Raw genomic sequence first — 24,473 nt, 5'->3', positions numbered from 1 at the left:
GCGTGACGGCGCGTGTCGAGTCCATTGACCCAACGGTGGGTGGACTACGCGCCATAAGTAAGCGAACGCGACTCGGAACACCACCCGCCTGGCGGGTCGGTTCAAGCTTGTGGTCTCTGGCCACAAGTGCGCGGTTCGAGTCGCACAGAATCCGGTCCTGAGGGGTCAGGCGACGGGTTCGGGGAGTAGGGTCGGTCTCCTTTTGTGTATGCGGGGGTGCGGGGATGTGGGCGGCGGGAGCCCAAGTTGCACACAGCGCAGCAGATCAGTCCAGGAGGCTGGAGACATAGCATGTTGCCCCACGCCCCTTCCTGCCTAAACTATGCATGACAATGAGCATTTAAGAATCTATTCTACTTTGTGAGCAACCTAGACTTCCCTGTGAAGCTTGTGCATCTCCTCGAGCACGTCGAGGATGGTGCTGGCCGACCACGCCTGCGTAGTGCACGAGTCACGGCAGTACGACGCGTCGTGGTTTGTGAGCTCTGGCAGGCCGCGCCAAGGGTCACTCTCAATGTGCTGGCGGAGCTTGACGAGGACCGCTGAGATGTAGTGCAGCGTGGCGCTGGGGTCGTTGGTGCCCTCGCCGGCGAGGCGGTCGAAGCGAAGCCAGGCGGTGAGGAACCATCCGAGGGGGAAGCCCCACTCGGGGCCCTGGTGGTAGTTCCAGCCGTTGGCAACGCTGATGTCAGTGCTGTCGTTGCGGTTGTCGTAGTCAGGGCGGTACTGCGAGTCGGAGGGGTCCAGCGTCTTCATACCAAGCGGCGAACGGATGGCCTTGTCGGCGAGACGGAGCGCCTCGATGGCACGTGACGGCGTGAACAGCTCGGGAGCGACCACCATCGGCAGCGTAAAGTTGCAGCGGAGCTGGTAGTCGGACCACTCGCGGTCCTTGGGCGTGCCGTACACGTCCTTGTACATGCCGCGCCGGTTGACGAGGCCCTTGTTGATGACAAACTTGTCGTCCTCGGCAGGGTCCGAGGGGACAAAGTAGTGCTTCTCAAACGACAACTGGATCAAGTCGGCCCACTGCTTGTAGGTGATAAAGGCCTTCTGGCCACGAATCGTCGCGTGGACGCCCTCGAAGGGGAACTGGCCCTTCTCGCTCAGGTGGGCGAGCCAGGTGAGGGTCGACTTGACCAGACCAGTGATCTCGATAGGAGCGCCGTCACGGGGAGTGGCGGGCAGGCCCTTGTTGCCAGCCTTGGCCGACGAGCCCATCTTGTCCATCCAGGTGCCACAGTTGAAGCGGTTGCCGCCGTGGATGAATCCCGTCTCCCAGTCGGTCCAGATCTTCTGGTTGAAGCCCTCGTCCCTCATGTCACCGTCAATGTTGGGACCAGCGTTCCACTCCCTAAACTCGATACCCTCGGCGTGACGCTGCACAATCTCCTGAACGAGCTCAGCGACGGTGCTGCTCCACGAGTAGGCACGCGGGTCGTCCCATGCAACCCAGGTGTCGTCTTTGAGGAAGCGACGCTTGACAGGGTCGTGGAGGAGCGACAGGCCGTCAGGAGCATGCTTGGTGTAGTCCTGAATGTTCTGAACAAACCACCAAGGCGAGTCACGCGAGTTGTAGCGAGGGTTACGGCCCGAGTCGAGGAGGTTGGGGATCAGGCCGTGCTTGAGGGTCGCACCGAACGCATGGATGTGGTCACGCGCGGCATCGTAGTTACCAGTGGTCAGGAAGAGACCGCGGAGAGAGATGAACTTGGGTCAGCAGGCAGTCGGTTTAAGAGTTACTCACGACATCGCGACCCCAACACCTGCCCCAACCAGCGGTGAAGTGCGGCAGTCCAGCAGCAAGACTAGGCACAGGCTTGCTGGGGATGATGCTCGCCGACTTGACCTGGCCGTACATCTGCACCGAGCAGAGTGCCAGATCATGGATAAATGTCGTGCCGGAAGAGACGAACTCGGACTGCTGCTCGAACACTGCCTGGCGCGACGCCTTGTACGCCTCAAAGATGACCAGAGAGAAGTACTTGGGGCGCATAAAGTCTGGCACCGTTGCCTTGATCACGTCGAAGCGGTCCTTGAACCACTTGGCAGGCGTATCCAGGTTGGGGAACACGTCCGTCTGTCGGTGCAGGCGGTCATGCACATAGTCGAGAGCCCACGTTCCTTGTCGGAGATGTTCGCAGAGTGGGTGGCCAAGGTCGTTGTGCTCGACAATGTTTCTCAAAGGCGCCATCCAGCCCTCCAGACCACAGTAGACCAAGGAGCCAAAGTTGGGGATGCTGTACACACCATCGCCACCAGTGGCGTCACGCTCCTCGCCGTCGGCACGGTGGAGGACAACGTTGAGCTCGACGAGGTTGAGATCGCCGAACGCCTGGCTCGTTCCCGATCGGCAGTACGCCTCCAGCGTGCTCGACATTTCCTAGGCGTCAGTTCCTTGTTTGCAACAATATTTACTCACGTCCATGACGGTCGAGAAGACCAGGATGCTACCCGGGTCAAAGTTGTCCGGCACGGTGAACTCGGTGTAGTCGCCGTGGTCATCTCTGCCTTGGACGATCTTGACCGACTCGGCAGGAATCTCTTCAAGCGTTGACGGAATACCGTAGTGAACCTTGTCGTCGTCCTTCCACACGCCAATATTAGTGTGAAGGGTGGCGCCGAACAGGAACTCGACCTTGGTGCGCGAGAGCTTGAAGGGGTTGACCCAGCCACGGCCAAAGTTGCCGGGGAAGGCAGTGTGGGCGACAATCATGTATCCCTTGTGGGTGCGCGGGTGGACACGGTGGACCATAATGTACTCTCCCTCCTCGTGGACGTGGCCCTCGTCGTAGCCCTCGTACATCATCTGGGCGTGCAGGTTGTTGAGGATACGCTTGACGCGGCCAATACCGCCCTTAGCGTCATCGCCGACGTTGTACATGCGCGTGTCGGTGACGAGGTTGAGCAGCTCGGGGTACAGGTCGTCAAAGCCCTTGTTTGAGCCGATGGCGGCCTTGGTAAAGGTCACAAGGGCACCGGTGGACAGGGCGTCCTCGGCAGTGCGCTTGTGGGCAGGCGATTCGTTGTCGTGAGTCACGTCGTAGAAGACGGCGTGCGGCGCCGAGCCGGGCAGAGGGTAAACGATACACGGGCGATGAGCACCGCCATGGTAGAGCGGGGGCAGCTCTCCCTTCTTTGACAGAACTGCGCCGTCCATAGAGCCAACGGGCTTGCCGACGCCAAAGCGGTAGAGAAGGCGGGCAAACTCCTTGGTATCGTTGCCGTTGTACGCCTCGCGGACAAGACTGTTGAGGCCAAGCTCGCGGACAAACTTGAGGTCAGTCTCCTCGCTGCCAGTGAACAGCTCGGCCATGACATAGAGGTTGGGGTTGATGCGGCGACCGGCATCAATGATGTGCACGCCGACGTGGAGCGGCGTCGAGTGGCAGTTGTCGAGACGGAAGCCGTCAAACACGCTGGCGAGCATCTCGGCGTACTCGGTCATGTGGGCCCAGAGCCATGGGTTGTCAGACGGGCCACGACCATAGCGGAGCTTGACACAGTCACCCCAGACGATCACCTCGCGGCGGAGGTACGCCTTGGAGGGGTATTCTGCAAAGTTCTTGAGCGGGTCAGCGGCCCACATCCAGCCGTTGTTCGCAACGGCGAGGGCCGCGTCGGGGAACTTCTTCGTCTTGGCCGTCTTGGGGATACGGGTGAAGTACTGCTCGACGATGGGGTTCCTGAACCATCAGCCACTGCAAACAGACGCTCACTCACTTCTTGTTGATGGCGCCGAGCCGGGGACCGCTCTTCTCGAGGCGGGTGTAGCGCAGACGGCCAATGATGTTGTCGCGCGCAGCAGCCAGGTCCTCGTTACACTCCTTGTAGAGGTTGACGTTGGCGACATCGAGGAGCTTGCCCCACTGGCGGGCGAGTGCCGCGCCGCTTAGACTGGGGAACGCAGCGTGGGCGAAACCAGCAGCCTTGTCGGCAGGCACACGGGTGCCGAAGCGCTTGGAGAAGGTACGGTAGTTCTCGATAAAGCCTGGCATGAGGTGGGCGATCTCGCCGAGCTCGGTGATCGACTTGCCATCGAGGCTTTCACCAGTCCACTTTGTGACCTTGCCGGTCTTGAGGGCCGCCTCGACCTCTTCGATGGACGTCGCAACGTCAAAGACGTAGTACTGCCACAGGTGGGCGCCGCTGATGGCGCTCTGGATCTCGTCGCGGATCCTCATGAGGTCCTCCTCGCCGCGGATAGCGCCGCCAAGGCCACTGGCAGCGAGGTCGTCGGTGAGCTTGAGCATCGCGTCCTCGAGCTCGACAGCGGGGGCGAGGTGCGGCGTGTTGTACGGCGAGTAGCCGGCCTCTGGGTGGTCCTCGAGCCAGGGCGTGTCGAACGCCGTGTGATTGAGCACCACGTCGGTGATGGCACCGAGGCCGTACTTGGTCTTGGCACGCTCAAGGGTCTGGACGATCTGCTCGATGCCACCCTCCTCCGCCTTGGGATCTGTCAGGAGCGTGGGGTCAAACGAGAGCTGGTCCGCGATCGAGTACGGGCTGCCCGAGGACCCGCGCGTGTGCAGCGGCGTGTAGTGGATCATGTTGTAACCCCTCCGGCTCGCCTCTTCGAGGTACGGGTCCCACTCGTTGATCTTTCCCTGCCACTTTGCGATGACGGACAGGATCGACAGGGAGTCGAGCGGCAGGTCGACCTTCTTCGTCTCGATAGCGGCTGACGTAGTGTCATGCAGGGGGTCCGCGGGGGGCGCGAGCTTGAACGACGTGCGCTTCGGCAGCGTGATGATGGGGTCGACGTTGAAGTAGCCTCTGCGGCCAATGACCCTCCCGTCGTGGCTGTCATGTTCGATGAAGTACGCGAACGCGCCGGGCGCCGAGATGGCGAGGTCGACGTGGATCGGCCTGGCGTCGGCGTGAGCCTCGTCTCTCCGTCACCACTCGCGCACACTACCCACCTCGAGACATCAGACGGGAGCTCGCGCTCCGACCACACGCCGCGCTGGAATACGCCGCCGTCCATGGGGAAGTCGGACTTGAGCACCGCGTTGCGGGTACACGGTGTGCCTGCGTGGATCGAGAAGCGGAGGACGTAGGGCTTGACGGGAGGTGGGAGGCGGACGTACTGCCGGGCATGTTAGCACTGCGGCGGCGCCCCCTCTCGCTCGATATCGACTCACACTCTTGCCTTCGGGCGGGCCGCCGTCGCCGTCGAGCCACAGCTCCCAGACGATCACGGCCTCGCCGTCGCTCTCACCCGAGAAGAAGGCGATGGCCTCGTCCTGAGGTGTCTTGGGTGTGCGCGGCGTCGTCGTGCTCTGCCGCCGCGCCGGCGCGCGGGGCATGACGAGCGGGTCGGGCCGCGGCTTTCCAGCAGCGACTACCATCGCGGAGGGGGTGCGGTGGTGCTGTGCCAAATGAGCTCCGGCACGTGGAGCTGGGGGGAAGAGCGGGGGGGAGGGGTTGGAGGTGAGCTCGAGTCGGGCCGAGGGGAGTATGCTAGCAGCAGCGCGTCGCTGGGTGTGTCGGTGCGCGTCGCGGGCTTTGCTATGTGTATGCAAGAGGAGAGGATGTGCTTTGCTTGAATGTGGAGTCAAGAGTTGTCGATGCTGCAGGCCAGCCGGAGTCCCACCGAATCCACTCCGTTGAGGGGCCGCCGTCCAGTCGCACCGTTGCCGATCAGGGTCGCGACGCAAAACGGCAAGTACCGCAACGCGAGGGGGTGAATGGGTGGGTGGAGAGAATGCCGCCGCCCCTGCCACGCGCCGTCGTGACGAGCGACGACGACGCACGCACGTCCTATCAGCGATCAATCCCAAGTTGGCCCCTGGCTCGTGACGACACCACGCGACGACGTCATTGCAATGACTAACAGCTCACTAAGTTGACACTGGATGGGCAGAGCAGACGCACCACTCCTCTTCTACCGCGGCACCCACCACATCGTCATGCATGATATTGGGGGACATTGCGGTGTATTGCAGAACGTGCATGTACTGATGCATGACCGAGGGCCTGGAGCGCGATGCATCGGGCGTGCGGGGCGCGTCGGCGCCCGGGGTGTGTTTGGCACGTGGCGGACGACGAGCTGTACATCCCCATTACACCATCCTCCTCCCCAGCTAGCACATGCATGGATTCAACTGCCATGTTATCTGTTGTGAAGTGGTCGCTGGAGCAGGATTCTTGGGTGAAGAATGATGCGAGGACAACATGTGACAAGCCCGGGTGTTAAGACTGGCGGTCGAGGCGTCGTGGCACACTTCGTTTGTATATGTCTGCTTCTGGCTTGACAGAGGCGTGAGTGTGTCTATTTTTACAGACGTATGCAGGATGGGGCGTCAGCAACTGGGCCCAGATGTCTGGACGGACACATCGGTTACATTCTGACCAGCAAACATGCCAGTGCAAGTACAGAGGGGACCTGACTATGAGGCGGAGAAGCAACCCGTGGGCTTTGTCCTCCTTTCCGACACGATCATGCGGAGCCTGGCGACGGTATGCACAATGGGAACAGGAGGAAGTGATGGTAGCTCTGTGGTGCATGCTGGTGCTGGGTACGAGGGGGGCCATCAATCAAACAATCAATGATGGACGCCCCCATACCGCACAGCTACAAAACCGAGACTGTTTGGCGGCTTCGTGCATTCGACGTGCCCTCACACGATCTCCCGACCGCTTCGCAGTGTCCGGCCGCATTGGCTGGAATGCAGAAGGCGGGGAGCTGGGCACAGATCGGCCAGACGGCGTCCCCCCCCGTCTACCTCGACTCGGGCGACCGCCACAGCCATGACAATGGCCGAGCGGGCAGCGTCACGACGCTACGTCTACGCCGCACCAAAGCACGCTCGCACCAGACAATGATCGCCGTCGCATGCTGCGCCGCATTGTCCTGCGAGATCCCAGATCAGATCACCGGCGAAAGGACGCCCAGCGCGCCGCAAGTGCCACAACACGGAGATCGCGAGCACGCACGCCCGCCCGCCCGCCCGCACTGGCCGTTGCCCCTCGTGCATCACACTTCGGTCCTGCGCACCGGGCGTCGCGCCGCGGGCATCCGACGTGTGCATCTGGCGTGGGCCGTATGTGCTTTGTGCGTTGTGCGGACAATGGCACCGGGTAGACGAATCTCGCCGAGAAGCGCACAATGCCACACTGCGTGATGGCACTCGGTACTCGCTTCCACTGTCCAGACCACCATTGTGATGGCCGGCTCGGTTCAGTGATGCCGCCGGGCCCGTGCTAGCCATCGAGGCATGCTAAACCTTGTGCGCGCCATCAATAGCATCGCCGGTGTATTGTACCCAGCACACAACGGTGCAACGGCATTGTCTGCGGTGGTGCAGCTAATCACTCCCCACAAAACAAAACAACAGACCGACCGAGCGAGGTACGACGACCGACCGGCCGGTCGGCGTCATGGCCGGGCCGGGTATTGTCTTTCTGGCCAGCAGTCGGTCGGCGTACGCGGGCACTGCTGCGGGCGCACAGTGCATACGTTGTGTTGTGCGTACTGCACGCTGGGAATAGCGCCATCATCACCGGGGGAGCAGCGCACAGATCGTAACGACAAGCACATGATATCGCGTTCGCCAGGCGGCGCACAGGTCGCCACACTCGTCACGACGGCGTCCTGTCCTGTCCTTCCTTGCTTGGACCACCGGCCACCGGAACAGAGGTGTTGTTATGTTGTTGCGTCTGCCAAGCACAGCGCCCAAGGAAGGGGGGTTGAATAAGGGGTCCTGCGGCGCCTGCGCCCGGGTTGTGCCAGAACCCCCTGGAGGACCCAAGCCCTGCCCTTGTCCATTGTTGCCCGATGCGGCAACTGGCCATCACGGCGCAAGCTTCAAATTTGCACGCTATTGGCTGGCTGTGCGCCCTGTGCCTGAGTAGGGAAATGGGGCGGGGGCAGACTGGTGAGTGGGTGGGTTGACGGATGCGGTGTGCGTACAGCCCAGGCGGGCGTAGGGTGGCTGAGTCGACCGACCGACGCACACAACAAGCGGACGGCGAGGATCACAGCGCACACACACCCAAGCATACATATGCCTTGTCCCCCCGGGTGGCCACTCTCACCACTGCACATATTAAATCGACCATCTTCCGAGGTCGACCTCCCCAACCACTCTTCACCCCTCTCTCTCTACCTCGACACTCCTCAAGCACAACTATCATGGGCACTGCGACTCGTCGCACGGCACAGAAGCAGCCATAATACACTGCATCGCGCCACACGGTATCCGGCTAGTGAGCCTCATGACCCCCTGGTCAATGTTTCCTCACTGCTTACCAGCTCTTTTCTCAAAGGTGAGGTCTTGTGGACCTTACTACTACCGCGGGCTACTTCTTTCTTTACAGTGAATTCTTTCATCGGGGGGCCATTGAGCCATCGAGTCGGTGTCGCTGTCTGTGACGACTACCTCAACAAGACCGAGAGCTGAGTCATTCGTTTTTTCCTCTTTATTTGGACGGACAAAGAAAGAAAAGCCCTATTTGGGTCGTTGGAATAGAATCGCCTTCCCCCGCCTAGCTGCATCGCAAGCATAACGACTGGCTATCCCCGGTCGGCGCACCCCTCTCTCCGTCCCGCGTCTGCGAGGCCGGATGAAGGGTCCGCCGCCCTGCCACGAGTGCGCGAGCGAGTTCCTGCGAGCCGGGTAGTGGCGTCGGGATTCATCTTCCAAAAAATCAAACACACAACACACACACACACAACAGGTGAAAGAAAGAAGACGGGGCGAAAGCCAATCGTACTTGGCTCTGGCGCAAGCCATCCATCCTTCCTCAAGCACTTCATCATCAAGATTCGCGTCAAGTCGCCGACGACGACGCACCTTACAGAGGACCCGGCCAACACGTCACGGTTCATCGTAAGGGTGCGCAGCTTCGGTTGTTTGGCATGGTGTTACTGTTGTTGACGCATGTCTCCCGCATTGACTATGATCGATCGCTGTGAACCTGTCTCTCTTCTACTCTACCTTTCCTCCTACCTCCCTCCCTCTCCCCCATTGTCCATCACATACAACAGCCTCCTGGGCCTCTACGAGATCCATCTGGCGTTGGCAAATTGCCCACTTCTTGTCCTACCCGTCGTGGGTAGGTCGAGAAGTGGGCTTTTTTGCGTTCGGATCACCAACCGTCCGCAGACTAGTCTGTACAGCGCTGCCGCGAGGCGAGGGGCTGTGCATACTCGTCTGTCGGGGTGGGTGGGTGGGCGGGCGGGCGGGTGGGCGAGGTGGCGGCATGCGGCGTGCGGGGGGCGGCCGTGCGATGGTTGGTCGTGTGACGCGGCGCCGGCGCCACCACTCGGGTCGCCACACTCGCCACCCACACTCGCCACCCACACTCGCCACTCACACTCGCCACCCACACTCGCCACTCACACTCGCCACTCGCCACCCGCCACTCGAAACTGACAATGACACTGACTCACAACCTCCACCTAGCCTGACCACACGCACCACGCATGCACGACACGACAATGCACGTCGGCAGACCCCGGTGGTCACGAGCCAGTGTGATGTGACGAGCTAGGCCAGCGAGGGCAAAGCAGGGAGCAGCGGCGCGCATCGCACCCTCCCACCCCACCCCAGCCCCAGCATACACGCCCTCCGCTTCCATCCCGGTGAGCCTGTCCTTCAAAGTCCAGCGAGTACGCAGCCAGCACAGCCAGCAGCGCGTGGAGTAGCGGTCTTCAACCGCCGGGGTCGCACCCCCACACGCCTGCACGTTGGTTGGGGGTTCGAGCCTGCTCGCTGGATCCGGACCTGTCACAGGAGGAAGGTGATTGGCGGCCGGGGTTTGGGAGCGGGGGAGAGCTTTTTGTGCGGCGTGGGGCGTGCGGCGTGGGCTGTGTGCGGCGTGGGCTGTGTGCGGCGTGGGCTGTGTGCCGTGTGCTGTGTGGCGCGTGTCGCGTGCTGTGTGTCCGAGGTGCGAGGATGTGGCAGCAGATCGGCTTTGCTTCAACCCATCGCCAGGCAGGTCTCGACGCCGTAGGTCTCGATGCCGCAGGACGACGAGGAGGCCAACTGTCCATCGAGTCTGTAGTCCAACCACCACATCCCCATTGCTGCACCAGTCGATCACCCCGCCGGCACACCACCCCGTAGACCCCCATGGCTGCATCAGTCGACGACCACCCAAGACCCCATAGCGGATCAGTCAACTGTACAGCCCCATAGCCAACACGACTCGCGATTACCCCGCAATGCATACTACAGTTGCCCCACCTGCCCGTTCTAGCACGGACAAGACGGACGACGGGATACTACCAGCGTACAGAGGCGGCGGAGGGGCTGTGCAGGGAGAGTGGGACGTGTGAGAGAACAGAGAGGCAGTGGGGAGGGGGGAGGGATATGTACGGATGTGCAGCGACAACACCCAGCCCTACTGTTGTAAGTCGGGATGGGGATAATGCACCGACACCGGGTGCAGGGTGAATGGATGAATGACCGAGGAACAGGAACATGCTTAGACGCTTTCCTTGGCTCCAGCGGACGGAGATCGCGCAGCAGCAGAGGTAGAGCGCGCAGACTCCAATGGCGTGTGCTCTTGGATCGCAGCGCTCAACTCGGCAGCCACCTTGGGGTTGGCGGTCTGCGCGCGGTGGTCAGTGGTCTGGTCCCTAGACAGATAGCTGGCAGAAGAATCACGTACCCTGATGGTGATGAATCTGCGCTCACCACCCTCGAACACGGTGGTCCTGACATGCTTGCCGTCTTCCAGGCAGGTCATGCCAACATAGAGCGAAGCGTTGAGAATGACACGTAGCACACCGTCCGCACGCATCACTGATTATCAGCCAAAACGCCACGCACTCGCCACGCACCAAGACGGGCACCGCCACCGTCAGCCCTCCGCTTGTTGAGCTTGAGAGCTCCAAGGCCTCGCTCTCTCCAGGCACCCTGCTCCGTCTCCATGCTGAACAGCTTGACGCGCGTCTGGAACACGGTCTCCTCGTCCTCCTCTCCAGTGAAGACTGAGTTGTCAGCACAGCAGCCACGCAACCCACACAACGCATGCCACGTACCCTCCTGCTTGTCCAAGTGCACCTTCTCCTCCTTCTCCTCCGCACCCTTCTCCCTTAGGATGTCGCCAAAGGTACTGGATGAGGAAGCCTCAGGCTTGTCGGCGTCTGCTGTCGCGGCTGGCTTCTTGGCGAATTGGCTGAACGCATTAGAGTAGTTGCCAAAGCCTGATGTTCCACCAGGCTTGGCGGCGGTCGGAGCAGTCGAGTCGAACGCAGACTTGGGCTTGACCGAGCCGAATGGAGATGACGAGCCTGCGGCCGCTCCGAATGGTGACGAGGTCGCCGCCGCAGATCCAAAAGGCGAAGACGACGCCGCAGCCGAGCCAAAGGGCGACGACGACGCCGCAGCCGAGCCGAAAGGCGACGACGACGACGACACTGAAGCGAATGGCGACGACTTGGAGCTGAACGCGCCAAAGGTCGCTTGGGGCTTCTTTGGTGGAGCAGAGGGCGAGGGCGCAGACGCAGCCGCCGACGGCGAAGTCTTGTCGGAGCGCTCCGCTGGTGCAGGCTGCGGCGTTAGTGACTGGCGCGTGATGGTCTCCAGCGGCAACTCACCGAGGTCGACTTGCGCTTCTTCTCGTCCGACGCGACGCTGCTGGCGTCGGGCTCGTCGCCCGCCTTTCTCTTGAGCGAGGGCGAATCGCTCTCCGACGTGCCGCCCGACTCTCCGTCCTCGTCGGGTTTGCTGACCTTGACCCAGTCTGCGCTGTCGGCGGCGTCAGAAGCCGCCTTGGAGTCGGCCTTGGACTCGTCCTTCGAGTCCTCGGACGCATCGACGTCAACCTCGGCCTTGTCGGCCCCATCTCGGGGCGCCTTGCCTTCCTCCCAGTTGAGCTCCTCGACCTTGCGGCGAACCTCTCCAACCGTGTGGCCTTCCTTGCCTGCGTCCCCACCCGAAGGTTTCAGAGAGCTAGTAGCCGCCGAAGCATCCTCGTCCGTCTCGACAATGTCGGCGCCGGCGGTGGCAGTCTCGAGGCGGTTCTTCTTAGCGGCAATATGCGACGATGTAGGAGTTTCGCTTGCCTGAGGGTCCTGTGATTTGTGGTCAGCGCGCTCTGCTCGGACCGCGCTTCTGTCTGCGTGTTGGCCGTCACTCACGACCGAGCCCTCGCGGCCCCGCTTGAGAGAGATGGACTCTGGGCGCATGGTCAGCGGGATGATGCGAGCGCCTGTGCATGCGAGTGTGTGCCAGCAAACCTACCTCGCGCTGTAGAGGGTTGGCCGTTTGAGGAGGCCTCGTCGATTGCGGGTGGGGCGGTTGTCGGCCTGTCGTCTGGGGATGACATGAGCCTGTATTGTTCTTCTAGTTTGGGTGCGAAGGGTGTTGTGCGTTTGCTGTTTGCGTGCGATTGGATGGCAAGCGATTGCAGAATGTACCCGTAGGTATGCAAGTGTGGGATGCACCAAGTAGGTGGGTGGGGTGGGGTGATGAGTGATGTGGGGGTTGTTGTTGTTGAACGACGGAGGTTGGGTTGTGGAGACGACGATGGCAGGTGGGTGGTGCGTGCCGGGTGGTGGTGTGGTGGGTGGACAGATACGGGACAGTGGGTGGGTGGTGCGGTGCGTGACTGGGCCGACTGCTGCTGGGTGCTGGGTGCGCTACTTGGCTGGCTAACCGGCGGCGGCAGCGGCGGCGGCGACAGGAGCGGTTTGGGGGGGAGGAAGGGAGCAGCCCACACGGAGACGCGACAACCTCCGCTTCCTCCGCCAGCAGCAACCGACAGCCAGCAGCCAGCAACCACTCATCACTCCGCGTCCTTCGACCTGAGCAACCAACCTCGCAGCCCATCGCACACCAAACCACATCTCCCGTCTCGTTAACGTTACACGGCGATACACAACGCCTCCAACTGACCTCCTCTTCCTCTCTCTCTCTCTATACGGCAAAAGGGTCACTCGGAAGCACACATCATGGGCTACTACTACGGCGGCGTCTACGGCACGGGGGTCGCGACCGTTGTCGTCATTGGCCTGTATCTCCTGCTCACTGGTGCGTTGGGCGCCGCGGCAATCTATCGCTGGATCCAGGTGCTGGACGCTGACACTACCCCCACCCTACAGGCCAGGGACACCGCTTCAACGTCGCCCAGTTCCTCGAGGAGGTGTCGCCCTTCGCGTGGGCGACGACCGGTATCGCGCTCTGTATCGGCCTGTCTGTGGCCGGCGCTGGATGGTGGGTTATCAAGTTGTCGATGACAATACTAACCCCCAGGGGTATCTTCATCACTGGCGCCAGTATCCTCAGTGGCGGTGTCCGTGCTCCGCGTATTCGTACCAAGAACCTCATCTCGTGCGTGTCGAACGTGGGCTACTGGCCCGCAGCCGCTGACCCCGCAGGATCATCTTCGCCGAGGTCGTCGCCGTCTACGGCATCATCATGGCGATCGTCTTCCAGGCCAAGGCTAACGGCGCCGAGGTCCAGGACGTCTTCACGACCAACAACTACTTCACTGGTGGGTCGGGGTAGACTGATGGCACTGACTTGCTTCAGGCTTCGCCATCTTCTGGGGCGGTCTCGCTGTCGGCCTCTGCAACCTCTTCTGTGGTCTGACTGTTGGCATTGCCGGCTCTTCTACCGCCCTGGCGGATGCTGCAGACGGCGCGCTGTTCGTCAAGATGCTCATCGTTGAGGTGCGTGAGCTTGATACGCCTCGTGAGCAAGGTACTGACCGTCCTTAGATCTTCGGCTCTGTCCTTGGTCTCTTCGGTCTCATTGTCGGCCTTTTGATTGTGGGTAGCGCTACGTTGATGCTACACCCAGGCTAACGTCTGCAGTCCGGACAGGCCGAGAGCTTCGCCTAATTCCCCCCACCCCCCGCATCCACACAGTCGACGCCGCGGCGTTTGACATCACTCACCACCACCACCACCTTCTAAACGACGGAAAGATGAAGACGACGTCTTCATCCAGCCTTCGGTGAGTACTGGTGTTGAAGAACCCCTCTGCACCAGCTCACTCTTCAGAACGGCCGCCCGGCCCGAGTTTAGCTTCTCAATCTTAGAACAGAACAATAGCATGCATGATATCATTGCAAGTCGTGGTATCTAGTGTCGTCGTCGTGCCTGCCATCTTGCCCCCCCGTCGCACCGTCTCTGCCTACAGGTACCGCTTTGCGCTCACGCGGACCTTTGTGTCGAACGCAGGGTTGCGGATGGGCGTGTTGACGGTCTGGAACGGGTTGAGGGCGGCCTGGGGGGTGTTAGTGGGTGTGGTTGGTGTCGAGGCGCCGAGAGGCGAGAAAGGGGCTGCCGAGGGGGGAATAGCGACGCGGTGCTATCACAGCAGGACGATAACGTCCTACACTCTGCTCGTCGCCGCCTCTCCTCCCACTGCTTCCCCTCCCCACCGCCTCCCCCAACCCACCTTGACATAGAGCTCCCACACCTCGCCAAAGAACAGCCGGATGCCGTCGTCGTTCTTGGTGTCGTGCAGAAGGATGAACTTGACTGGGCGTCAGCGCTGCTCCTTCCAGCTCACACACCATTGCTCGCGATGAACGCCGACACGGTCCACTCGTTGTGCCGGTCGACGGCCTTGAGATACCTGGACGTTGTTAGCGTGCTACTCGCGCCAGACCTCAGCACGGCGCAACGCACAAGCTCGCCGTCCCCTCGGACACCTCCTCGACCGCATCAAGACTGGCATGCGCCACCATCTGGAGAATATGCTTCTCGCCGCTCCCGGCACCTATACCGCCCAGCCCGGGCGTCGTGCCGGGCGGTGCGCCGCCACCTGCGCCGGGCGTGCTCGGCGCGCTGGACTCGCCGCCGCCGTTGGAGAACGAGCTCCAGCTCGGGAACGACGTCGTGCTCGCCGACGGCGGCGGCGCGCCCTTTGACGAGGCGAACTGCGCTTCGAAGAGCGGCGTGTCGAGCGGCGAGACGATCGCGAGGTAGAATGACATGTGGGGCGGGGTGTGGGTGGTTGCGAGGAAGGAGGTCGTCGAAATGATGTTGTTGGTGACGCGTCAGGTGGAGGTGAGGTCGGGCGTGCGTGCGCGGCAACACTTGACCCGGCACTTTGTCGGCCAGATTGAGTGACATACAAAGGCCCTCGATGCATATGTGCCGCTGCTCGAGTGGAACAATGGTGGGGAAACTGTCATGCAACGGTGCACCTCAGCACATAAGAACGAAGAGGAGCAAAGCTACATGGTGCGCGAACGCTGCCCTCCGCCGACCGTCGTCGGCCTCCCTCCATGCCCACCCCGCCCACTAACAAGTACATTAGGTTACAATGCGAGGCCATGCCGTGCGTCTACAATGATTATGAGGTGTGTCTGTATGCTAGGTAATGTGCAGCTGGCCGCTCACGTGCGCACGAAAGCCGGCGGACATGACGGTGGGCGCCGAGATGGCCGACTCGCGTGGATGGCAGGTCGAGCCCACTGCTCGACACGCCGACGACACCACCCCACGCGATTCCAGCCCTTGCTCTTCCGCGGCCGCGTACAACTAGCGCTTCTGACCGGCCGCGACGACCGTGTTGCGCGTACTGCGCGTGTCAGTAGGATGTTTTTTTTTGTTGGCTGCCCCGCGCGCGTCTCGTCATCGTGTGCCGTCCCACATGCCGCCCAGGGCCAGGGCCACAGTTACTCACAGGTTGTCGATGTAGGTGCCGAGAAACTCGTTGTCGTTGCGCAGCTTGTCCGTCTCCTTCTCGACCTCGGTAATGCGGACCAGCAGCCCGCGCAGGCCGTCGCGCAGCTCGAAGATGGTCTTGATTGTGCGTTCCTTCTCGAGCGTGCTCTCGACTGATGGCTCGGCGGCGGCTGGTGCGGCTGCTGCTGGGTGGGCTGCTGACGCGGCGGGCGTGGACCACGCGCCGGCCATTTCGTTGCCGTAGTCTGGGAGGGGCATGGTGGGGAGTGAGGTTGAGAGAGAGAGAAGTTGAGTGTCCGTGTTGTGTTGTGTTCCAGTGTCTTGTGTTGTCTTGCCGAAACAGATGGACGGCTAATGAGTCGTGGTCGTGGCTCGTGTCTCGTGGTCTAGGCTTTTGCTTTTTGGATTGTAAAGGATCTGTTTAGGGGCAATAAGTGTGACGACCCAAACTCACCGTGCCTGGTCGCCGCCAGCGCCGCCCGCCGCGGCGTGAAAGAGAGTGTGTGACGGGGAGGGTCTGACGCCGCCGTAATGGTGTGAGGGACCTGATGGGCTCTGCCCGGGCACCTGGCTACCCCTGGCCAAAGCGCGTGTTGCATTGCACTTGGCTAGCCAAGTGCATTTGCGTGTGGGACATGAGCAGAGACGACGAGGCGGCGGCATGTCGCCTGCCTGGCCGTGCTGGCCACACTTGATGCATTACAGGCCCTGGCGCTATAGAGCAGGCCTGGTGTATCAAGTTGGCGTCTGTGTGTCCATAATCTCGTCTTGTCGTTGCTTGCTACTGCCGCCGCCGTCGTTGCTGTCGTCGTGTAGCACGCGTCCCAAGTCAACCCCTTTCTCATTCCGGCAACTCGGTTTCCAACCTACCTTCCTCGTCGTCCCTCCTTCCTCCTTCCCTCCATTTCTACACGTCTACTACTACACACACTCTACAACACAACCACTTTTAATCTCTCGCATACATTATATTCTTGGCCTAGTTTCGACACGACACGACACACACACGCGCCCACCCCCTCCTCACCCACCCTATTGCCACCGCCGGTCAACTCCTGGACACGTCCGCCCGCCGCAGACGCCCCCTACGCACCCGCCTCCGCCCCGCGCCCCTTGACCACAGCTCAGCCCGCCCGCCAACCCGCCGACCGCCATCACAATTCACGACCAGCTCGGCCACTGGAGCCTTGGCGTCACCACGAGCGCACTCCCTGCTTAAGCGACAGCGCACCAACGCGCGCTGGCGTTGCGTCCCCCCAACACGTCCGCCATGTTCAACGGCCTCAAGGGACACAAGGGGGACAGAGCGTCCAAGGCGGCGTCGCGCCAAAGCGGCTCGCGAACTTCGACCTCGTCCGCATCGTCAAGCCAGCGACCACCATCGTCCCAGGCTAGCGATCTTGCTCACTCGGTTCCCTATAACCAACTCCCTTCATCCAAGCCGGTCCCCGTTGTCGCCTCGAGCCCAGCAGCAGGTCTAAGTTACACGCTATCTGGCCGCCGAGAAGATGGCGTTCCCACTGCTCGTTTGATCAGTCCCAGTGCAGCGCTCATGGAGGAAATGCGACCCCAATCGTCCGCTTCTAGTCACGACTCTCACACCAACGGCAGACACGGCACACCCTCCATCAGAAGCGAGTTTGGAGGAGGCTCCCCTTCACCCCACCCCTACAACAGCAACTACGGCCAATCGTCGGCAACCTTGGCAACGAGGAGGGGTTCAGATACGGCATCGCTGAGAACAGTAGCGTCCTCCTCTGGTTCGGTCTCGCAGCGGCCAAACGACGAGTTAGGCCGATATCCAACTCTGACCAGGGCGACACAGAGCTACGTTCCCGTCTCCATACCCGGCCGTCCAGCACCCCAAATGCCCAACTACGCGTCGTCAATCGCCTCGACCTCGGGGCGGGGGCACGAAGAGTTTGCCTTTCCGCGTCCTTCTGACAATGAGATCGAGAGGATGTTCCAGGTGCTCGTCGAGAACCGCGACCTCGACCAGTCAAGCAATGTCGTCCCCTCCATCTCGTCGCGACACTCGGGCTTTTCCACCATGAGTGGGGTGTCCTCTTCGGCAGTGGCTCGGACCACCTCAACCCTATCTGTCGACACCAAGTTCCAGATGGTCGAAGCAGACGCAAGGTCACGTTGGGACACGGCACGGAGGCACAAGGCCAAGGAAGAGGAGGCTGTCAAGATGGGCCGTGGACGGCGCTCGGCCGCCGCTATCCCGCGTGACAGCCCCGAGTACATCATTCGCAAGGTGTTAGACGACAAGTTGACCCAGCAACACCTGACGACGTTGAACGTCTCGCTGCGGACGTTCCCGCTCGAGTGAGTAGAGTGGCGACTGACTGCTGGCTGTGCTCGCGCGCTGACTACGACACAGCTGGATCCAAGAGTTCATGGACCTCAAGGGTCAGGTGGTTCTGGCAAACTATCTCAATACGCTGTCGCATCGGCGGGGCAAAGGTGGTCTGGAGGTCGAAACCGAGCTTGAGCTGCTCAAGTGTTTGAAACGATCACTCAGCACAAAGGTGTGTACCCCTTCGAGATTCTTCCCACTGATGGTCAGATCGGTGCAAACGATGCTATTAAACAACCTCAAGTCATCTACGCCATTGCAAACTCTCTACTCTCAGCCCACCCCCCCTGCCGCAAAGTGTCTGCAGAGATCCTGCTCTTCTTCGCCTTGTGGGAACAGCACTCCGCGGACAGACTGGGCCTGCAGATCGTCCTGCGCGCATTCGAACAGCTCGAGGCCAACCACAACGCCCAAGTCGGAGTCACCAACAAGGTCTCGCGATTCGAGCGCTGGCTCCGACAGACCGAGGAGGTCGTCAGCAGTCGAGGAAGGATGGGCTCCCAAGTCGGCGCGACGTCGACTGGCGTCGAGTCGAACCAACTACTGGACTACACCGTCAGTCCACCCACCCACAGTGCTGGATGACACGGCTGACCCCTGCAGATGACAATGATCCACTTTGCGCACGCTCTCACATCAGCCAACGATCTTCGCGCCCGTATCTCTATCCGCGGCCAGCTCGACCTCGCAAACTTGCAAGGCGTCTTCGCCAAGATCAAGACTTGGAACGAACATTCGACCACCAAGCTGATCCAGCAGTACGAGGAAGAGGAAGAAGCAGATCGCAGAGATCTTGCCCAGGAGCAGAACCGACAGACTCTCCAGTCCATGAAGTCGCCCGAAGACGTCCTCCGCGCGCTCTTCGACATGACCAAGGGGACAAAGTCAAGCGCATACCTCCTCAACACGTTCCGGCACCTCCTTCTCATCAAGGAGGAGGGCGAGGAGCGGGTACGCTACTTCCAGCTCATCGACCAATTGATCCAAAGCATCGTCATGAACGACTCCCCCGACTTAAACAAGGACTTCTCAAGAGCCTTTGGTATCTCGGTGCAGCAGGTCATGGGCAAGTTTGTCGAGCAGCAGCGTATGGACGAGGCACTTCAAGAGTTGAAGGGCTTAAAGGCTCGTCTGGCCGCCAGCGAACGCGAAAAGGTCGACCTGTTAGAGGAAATGGCGACCGGCAGCCACGATCTCGTATCGACATTGAGGGCCGAGATCACGGACCTCAAGGAGAAGCTCAAGGCCGCTCGAGACTCTCGTGACAACATCCAGGATCAGATGGAAGGCCAGAAGCGGGATTACGAGCAGCGTATCGCAGACTTGGAGCTCTACATCCAAGAGCTGTTCAACATGCTCCGCGAAACCAACCATCTGGAGGAAGTCCAGGCCATGACCAACGGTCCTATCGATCGACGAAAGCTCATCCACGACTTGCGAGAGAAGTGGGAGAGGAAGAAGACGATCCAACGGCTGGAGGGCCGCAGACGGTTGGGCAAGACGGCCGAGGATGTCAGCGAGGATGAAGACGAGGCCGAGGCCGAGGCCGAGGATGTGGAAGCCGACCAGGCTGCCAAGGGTCCCCGCGTTCGCACCCCGAAGGCCAAGAAGACTACCACCGCCGCAAAGTCACCCTTGGCTGAGCGAAGCCGAGTGTCCGGCTCGCAGTTCCTGGATGCCGAGGAGGACCATGTTCGCGCTCACATTGAGAACTCGTTGGCTCAGGGAGCAGACAAAGTCGTGAGTCCATTGTTGCACTGGGCATTGGTTGACCAAACACAGTCGCCTGTTCGCTTCCCTGCTGGGTCATCGTCGCGAAGCACGAGACACGAGCGGCGCCACGCTCCGAATGCTCCTCCGATCCAGGAGAAGTCCATCTTACGCAGCTCGCCGAGGAGCCCAACAAGCTCTGGCGTCGAGCAGCAGCACAAGTTCTTGGAGGAGCTGCGTTATCGTGCAATTGCTCGCAGTTCATCTGCGCCAGCCATTGTCAACCTTGGCGAGGACCACGACGCGCTGTCTGACCTCGCCTACATTAGTGGTGGAGGTGTCGACCCAGCCAGCCGATCCTTGTCTGCCAGGGATAGCTTCTCAGCCCAGGTACTCAGCCGAGCCAGGACAATACGCGCCGGCTCCAACGAGCCGGACGACTACCTTCCTGCTGCTGCTCCTGCCCTTCCTACTCTTGACGAGGATGACGAGATCAAGGCCGCCGAGGCTGAAGCTCAGGAGGCAGCTGGAGTATCTGGTGTGTCTGGTGCGCCTGGCTCTACCGGCGCTAACGGCGTTGCCTCAGCTGCCCCTGGCACTGCCGCCCCACCGCCACCTCCGCCACCACCTCCACCTCCTCCTCCTCCGCCGCCACCTCCGCCACCACCTCCACCTGGACCACCTGGATTGCCGGCAGGGTTACTGGCTGGCATTCGATCGGCAAAGCTCCCTTCAGCGGAAGGAGGTCCTCCCCCACCGCCCCCACCACCACCACCTCCTCCTCCGCCTGGTGCTGGCTTGCCCCAAGGTGCCCCTGCAGGCATGGCCGGGTTACTTGCGGGTATCAGAGCGGGTGCCAAGCTCAACAAGGCTGGCACGCCCCCACCGCGCACTCCGGACGCGCCTCCACCACCTCGTGGGCCCTTCGGCAGCGCCGCCGTGTCGCGCGCGCCGAACGCGCCTATCGGCTCGCTGTTCCACGGTGTCAATGACTCGCGCAAGAACGTCGCCATGGTGGCCTCCAAGAAGATGAAGCAACTTCAGTGGGACAAGGTCTCCAAGGCTCAGCTCCAGCGGACTGTCTGGTCGGAGCCCGAGGCGCCCGTCGCCGAGGAGGAACTTGTCCAGCGCATGAAGGCTGCCAACCTCTGGTCGGAGATCGAGGACGAGTTCAAGGCAAGGGAAATCATCTACGATGCCGTCAAGAAGAAGAAGGAGACGGAGCTTCTCAGTGTGCTTGCGCCTGAGCACAGAAAGCGCATCGAAATCTTGATGGCCGGTTCGACGGCCAAGAGCTTCATGCCGCCCGAGAAGCTCAGCGACGCCATTGCCAACTTCAACAAGGACCTCTGCTCGGAGACGTTCCTCCACGAGCTGCGCGGTGTGCTTCCGAACGATGACGACGTAAGAACCTTAGTATTGGATTATGCTTACATCTCCAGCGAGGCAAGCTCCTCACACACTCGGCCGATTCTGAGGCAGAGTTGGAACTGCTGCACCCTGCCGATCGCCTCATGGTTCGCCTTATTCAGGTGCCTCACCTCGCCGATCGTGTCAAGGGTATGCTGTTCCAGGTGCGGTTCGCCCAGAACGTCGAGCTTCTGCAACAGAGTCTCGACCTCCTTATTGTCGCTTGTCAGGATCTGCGCGGCGCCAGGAAGTTCCAGCAGCTCATGAACGTCATTCTTACCATGGGCAACTACCTCAATGGAACCAACTTTGCCGGTGGCGCCTATGGATTCAAGATTGGTTCGATCAACAAGCTGGTCGACACGAAATCGTCGAATGGACAGAACCTCTTGCACTTCCTGGAGCGAACAGTGTCTACGCACTTCCCAGAGCTCGAAGGCTTCCTCCAGGAGCTTGAGAAGCCGTCTGATGCCAGCCGAGTCAACTTCTCCGACATGCAGGCGACATCCAAGCAGATGCTGGACGAGATCCGCAGCATTCGCCAGTCGCTCGAGTCCAATTTCGAGACCGACAAGGATGGCTACACCCGGAAGATGTTCCGCTTCTCCGCTGCCGCCGAGGACGACATGCAGACGCTCCGCGATGGCATTATCAACGCGGAGAAGGGCCTGCGCGACGTTGAGACGTACTATGGCGAAGGAGAAGAGCACGGAAGGCGACTGCAGAGCCAAGAGTTCTTTGGCATCTTCCGGACCTTTACCTCCTCCTACAAGTTCTGTCGGCAGGCAAACCGTGCCCGCCAGGAGGAGGTCGCTTTGCGCGAGCGTCGTGCCGCTGCCCGAGCGGCCCTCACGCCGCAGCCGACTGGCGCCTCTACTTCTTCGGAGAACAACCTCATCGAAGCACGGCTGCAACGCCTCAAGCTGGAGGGTACGCCACGCATCAAGCGCGAGCGTCGCCAGCCAGCTCCTCCTCCCTCTCCCCTGCCTGCCAACACCGACTTCAGCGACTTTATGCTGCCGAACATGGGTTCGCAGGATGTCGACTTTGGCTCCTTAGCCCAGAAGATGATGATGAACATCTTCGAGAGTCCGGCGCCCAACGGCGCCAAGAGCCCGGAAGGAGCCGACGACATTTCTTTACCTGTGACTCCGAGCCCCATGCCCAGCGGCTTCAAGAGCCCCGAGTCGATCCCATCCATCTTGGGCGGCGACTTCAACGACGAGCCGCACGACGGTGCGTCGACCCGTCCCCACAGCGGCACGCCCGACTACTTCCACTTGTCGCCGGAAGAAAGCAGCCCTGCGGATGGCAGGGACGGCACGTTCAGCGACATTGCCGACGACTCGCCGTACTCTCCCTCCAAGTCGTCCCACCACGCCGAGGAGACTGACGACGACTTGGAGGCCGACCTCCAATCCCACCTCGAAGCCATTTCCGAGCTCTCGGCCGGCTCCGAGTACCACCACGAAGACGACGACGATGCCGGCGAGCACGACACCACGATTGTCTTCCAACCCCACCATGATGAGCATTAATATGAAGCCACATGCCCATACCCTGCATCTTGTTTATAGCACCTCTAACCACATTGCCAGGAACGCCGTATGCATGGATACTGGATGACATATTACATTGGGGGGTGGTGAAGTGGGTAGTTTACACGTCCGACTTGATGTCGAGACTGGCGACAAAGAGGCCGTTGCGGGCCTTCTTGAGCGAGATCCAGCGGCCGAGTCGTGGCTCGCGGCCGACAGCGGCGGTGAGGACAATGGTGTCGTCGAGCTGGAGGATCTGGAGCGCATTCACAAAGCCGCCGAGCTCAAACTCGCCGGCGGGCTTGAACGTCCGCAGCTCGGCGTCCATGGCCCACAAGCGGACGTGGCCGTCCCACGAGCCGGACGCGAAGAGATTTGTGCCGCGCAGGGCGGCCAACGCCGTGATCCAGCGGGGTGCGGGCTCCTTCGTCGACTCGACGAGGCTGTTGTGGCCGTCGGTATCGGTGCCGTGTGCGAGCACCTTGGAGTAGATGGGTTTCTTCTTGCCTGTGCTCCAGAGACAGATCGTGCCGGTGTCGCCGCCAGAAACAAAGTGCGAGTCGTCGAGCGCGCACACAACATCCACGCTGCCCTCCACGTACTCGCGCTCGCCGTCCCGCGTCTTGCCGCCCGACCGGAGCACGAGCTGCACCTCCTCCTCGACCTTCCACCAGCGGCAGGTGCGGTCGCGCCCGCCGGCCGTGACGGCCGCGGTGGGCTTGAGTGCCGACACGGACGGCACGGCGTCCTGGTGGCCGAAGAACGTGTCGAGCGCCGAGAGCGTGGACAGCGAGTGCAGCGCCAGGTGCCGGCCCAAACTCGCCGACAGCACGTGTGCCGACTGGTTCGCGAGCGGCGGGAACACGACAGACGACACGGCGTCCTTGTGCCCCCGCATGCCGGTCACCCACTCGCCGTCGCGCCACACGCCGACGAGCTTGTCCGCCCCGCCCGTCACGACCCACTTGCCGTCCTCGCTCGCGGCGACGGCGTAGATGGCGCCCTTGTGCTCCCCGCCCGGCAGCCGGCTGGGGCTCTTAAGCGTCGCGCGGTCGAAGCGCAGCACGCTCCCGTTCTTGGTCGACACGTACACCTGCCCAGTCGCCGTCATCGCCACACCGGTCGGCACGTGCTGCGTCGACGCGAAGCGCGACGCCGTCACCTCTGCCGACGACACAAAGCGGTGGATCCGGCCCTCGGCCTCGTCGACCTCCTGGCGCAGACGCGACGCAATCAGCTCCTTGTCGATCTCGGCTGCGTCGAAATCGTCCTCTGCGTGTTCTGCATCGTCAGCCCAGCCCAATTCAGGCGACACCCACCCTCCTCAATGTCCTGGCGGACCTTGTCAAGGTATCCCCTTGCCAGCCGCACACGCTTCTCCGCCGCCGTCTCGTTCGTGTCGACAAACTCATCGTCGTCGAGCGCCGCCGGCCGCCTGCCGGCCGTAAAGTCCATGTCGTCGATCTCGATGTTGGCCGCGCCGGCCTCGTCGTCGGACGCGAGCTCCTCGTCCCGCGCCGCTGCCCTGGGCTTGCGCGGCGCCGGGCGCGAGGACGACCCGCCCGCACGGTTGGGCCGCTTGCGCTTCTTTTGTGACTGGAAGAAGGCGTCCGGCATGGTGTCGTGGTGGTGGGTGGGGGTGATGCAAGATGAGCTCGTTGGCTGTTGTCGGCGGCGATGATGGTCGTTTGAACTTTTGAATCTTAAGGCACGAAAGAGGATGGTTGGCACGTGGTTAGTGGGCCTGATGTCAAGAGAAACTAGGCGCGCCACTCCTAGGCATCCCTATCTATGCCGCCTCCAACCAGTGACGCGCTTCTTGTGCCACGCACGCCATGCCACGATGCACGCTGGC

At 61.5% G+C, this 24,473-nt stretch overlaps 7 protein-coding genes across 7 annotated transcripts; 2 read left to right on the top strand and 5 right to left on the bottom strand.

Moving 5' to 3' along the window:
• Nucleotides 1-312: 312 nt before the first annotated feature.
• Nucleotides 313-5,351, bottom strand: GDB1 (Glycogen debranching enzyme; the record flags this gene model as incomplete). The annotated part of the gene is made up of 6 exons (XM_062774792.1): nucleotides 313-1,710; nucleotides 1,748-2,383; nucleotides 2,423-3,686; nucleotides 3,724-4,869; nucleotides 4,923-5,089; nucleotides 5,145-5,351. The coding sequence occupies 6 exons, from the start codon at nucleotides 5,349-5,351 to the stop codon at nucleotides 370-372; spliced, it is 4,761 nt and encodes a 1,586-aa protein (XP_062630776.1). The 3' UTR covers nucleotides 313-369.
• A 4,803-nt stretch (nucleotides 5,352-10,154) lies between these two features.
• hba1 (Brefeldin A resistance protein) lies at nucleotides 10,155-12,499 on the bottom strand. The gene is made up of 7 exons (XM_062774791.1): nucleotides 12,198-12,499; nucleotides 12,095-12,132; nucleotides 11,552-12,028; nucleotides 10,994-11,504; nucleotides 10,793-10,942; nucleotides 10,621-10,754; nucleotides 10,155-10,560 (listed from the first exon to the last, which is right to left on the bottom strand). Exons 1-7 carry the CDS (start codon nucleotides 12,280-12,282, stop codon nucleotides 10,435-10,437), a joined length of 1,521 nt encoding a protein of 506 aa, XP_062630775.1. The 5' UTR covers nucleotides 12,283-12,499; the 3' UTR covers nucleotides 10,155-10,434.
• Nucleotides 12,500-12,766: 267 nt separating this feature from the next.
• vma16 (putative V-type proton ATPase proteolipid subunit) lies at nucleotides 12,767-14,018 on the top strand. The gene is made up of 8 exons (XM_062774790.1): nucleotides 12,767-12,986; nucleotides 13,058-13,169; nucleotides 13,209-13,286; nucleotides 13,334-13,449; nucleotides 13,488-13,627; nucleotides 13,676-13,726; nucleotides 13,772-13,913; nucleotides 13,961-14,018. The coding sequence occupies exons 1-7, from the start codon at nucleotides 12,908-12,910 to the stop codon at nucleotides 13,796-13,798; spliced, it is 603 nt and encodes a 200-aa protein (XP_062630774.1). The 5' UTR covers nucleotides 12,767-12,907; the 3' UTR covers nucleotides 13,799-13,913; nucleotides 13,961-14,018.
• Nucleotides 14,019-14,093: 75 nt separating this feature from the next.
• On the bottom strand, nucleotides 14,094-14,901 carry Trs20 (putative trafficking protein particle complex subunit 2; the record flags this gene model as incomplete). Its single annotated transcript, XM_062774789.1, has 4 exons — nucleotides 14,094-14,186; nucleotides 14,361-14,443; nucleotides 14,479-14,540; nucleotides 14,594-14,901. The coding sequence occupies 4 exons, from the start codon at nucleotides 14,899-14,901 to the stop codon at nucleotides 14,094-14,096; spliced, it is 546 nt and encodes a 181-aa protein (XP_062630773.1).
• A 306-nt stretch (nucleotides 14,902-15,207) lies between these two features.
• Bm1_04115 (Short coiled-coil) lies at nucleotides 15,208-16,098 on the bottom strand. Its single transcript, XM_062774788.1, has 3 exons — nucleotides 16,053-16,098; nucleotides 15,597-15,995; nucleotides 15,208-15,491 (listed from the first exon to the last, which is right to left on the bottom strand). Exons 2-3 carry the CDS (start codon nucleotides 15,854-15,856, stop codon nucleotides 15,452-15,454), a joined length of 300 nt encoding a protein of 99 aa, XP_062630772.1. The 5' UTR covers nucleotides 15,857-15,995; nucleotides 16,053-16,098; the 3' UTR covers nucleotides 15,208-15,451.
• A 394-nt stretch (nucleotides 16,099-16,492) lies between these two features.
• sepA (Cytokinesis protein sepA) lies at nucleotides 16,493-22,695 on the top strand. The gene is made up of 5 exons (XM_062774787.1): nucleotides 16,493-17,929; nucleotides 17,985-18,132; nucleotides 18,171-18,515; nucleotides 18,564-21,074; nucleotides 21,113-22,695. The coding sequence occupies exons 1-5, from the start codon at nucleotides 16,869-16,871 to the stop codon at nucleotides 22,616-22,618; spliced, it is 5,571 nt and encodes a 1,856-aa protein (XP_062630771.1). The 5' UTR covers nucleotides 16,493-16,868; the 3' UTR covers nucleotides 22,619-22,695.
• SPAC2E1P5.05 (putative WD repeat-containing protein) lies at nucleotides 22,672-24,272 on the bottom strand. Its single transcript, XM_062774786.1, has 2 exons — nucleotides 23,938-24,272; nucleotides 22,672-23,899 (listed from the first exon to the last, which is right to left on the bottom strand). Exons 1-2 carry the CDS (start codon nucleotides 24,233-24,235, stop codon nucleotides 22,740-22,742), a joined length of 1,458 nt encoding a protein of 485 aa, XP_062630770.1. The 5' UTR covers nucleotides 24,236-24,272; the 3' UTR covers nucleotides 22,672-22,739.
• Nucleotides 24,273-24,473: the final 201 nt, after the last annotated feature.

The sequence above is a fragment of the Vanrija pseudolonga genome, chromosome 6 (assembly GCF_020906515.1).
Source record: "Vanrija pseudolonga chromosome 6, complete sequence".
Classification (NCBI taxonomy): Eukaryota; Fungi; Basidiomycota; class Tremellomycetes; order Trichosporonales; family Trichosporonaceae; genus Vanrija; species Vanrija pseudolonga.
This window is presented reverse-complemented; position numbering and strand designations above follow the sequence as displayed.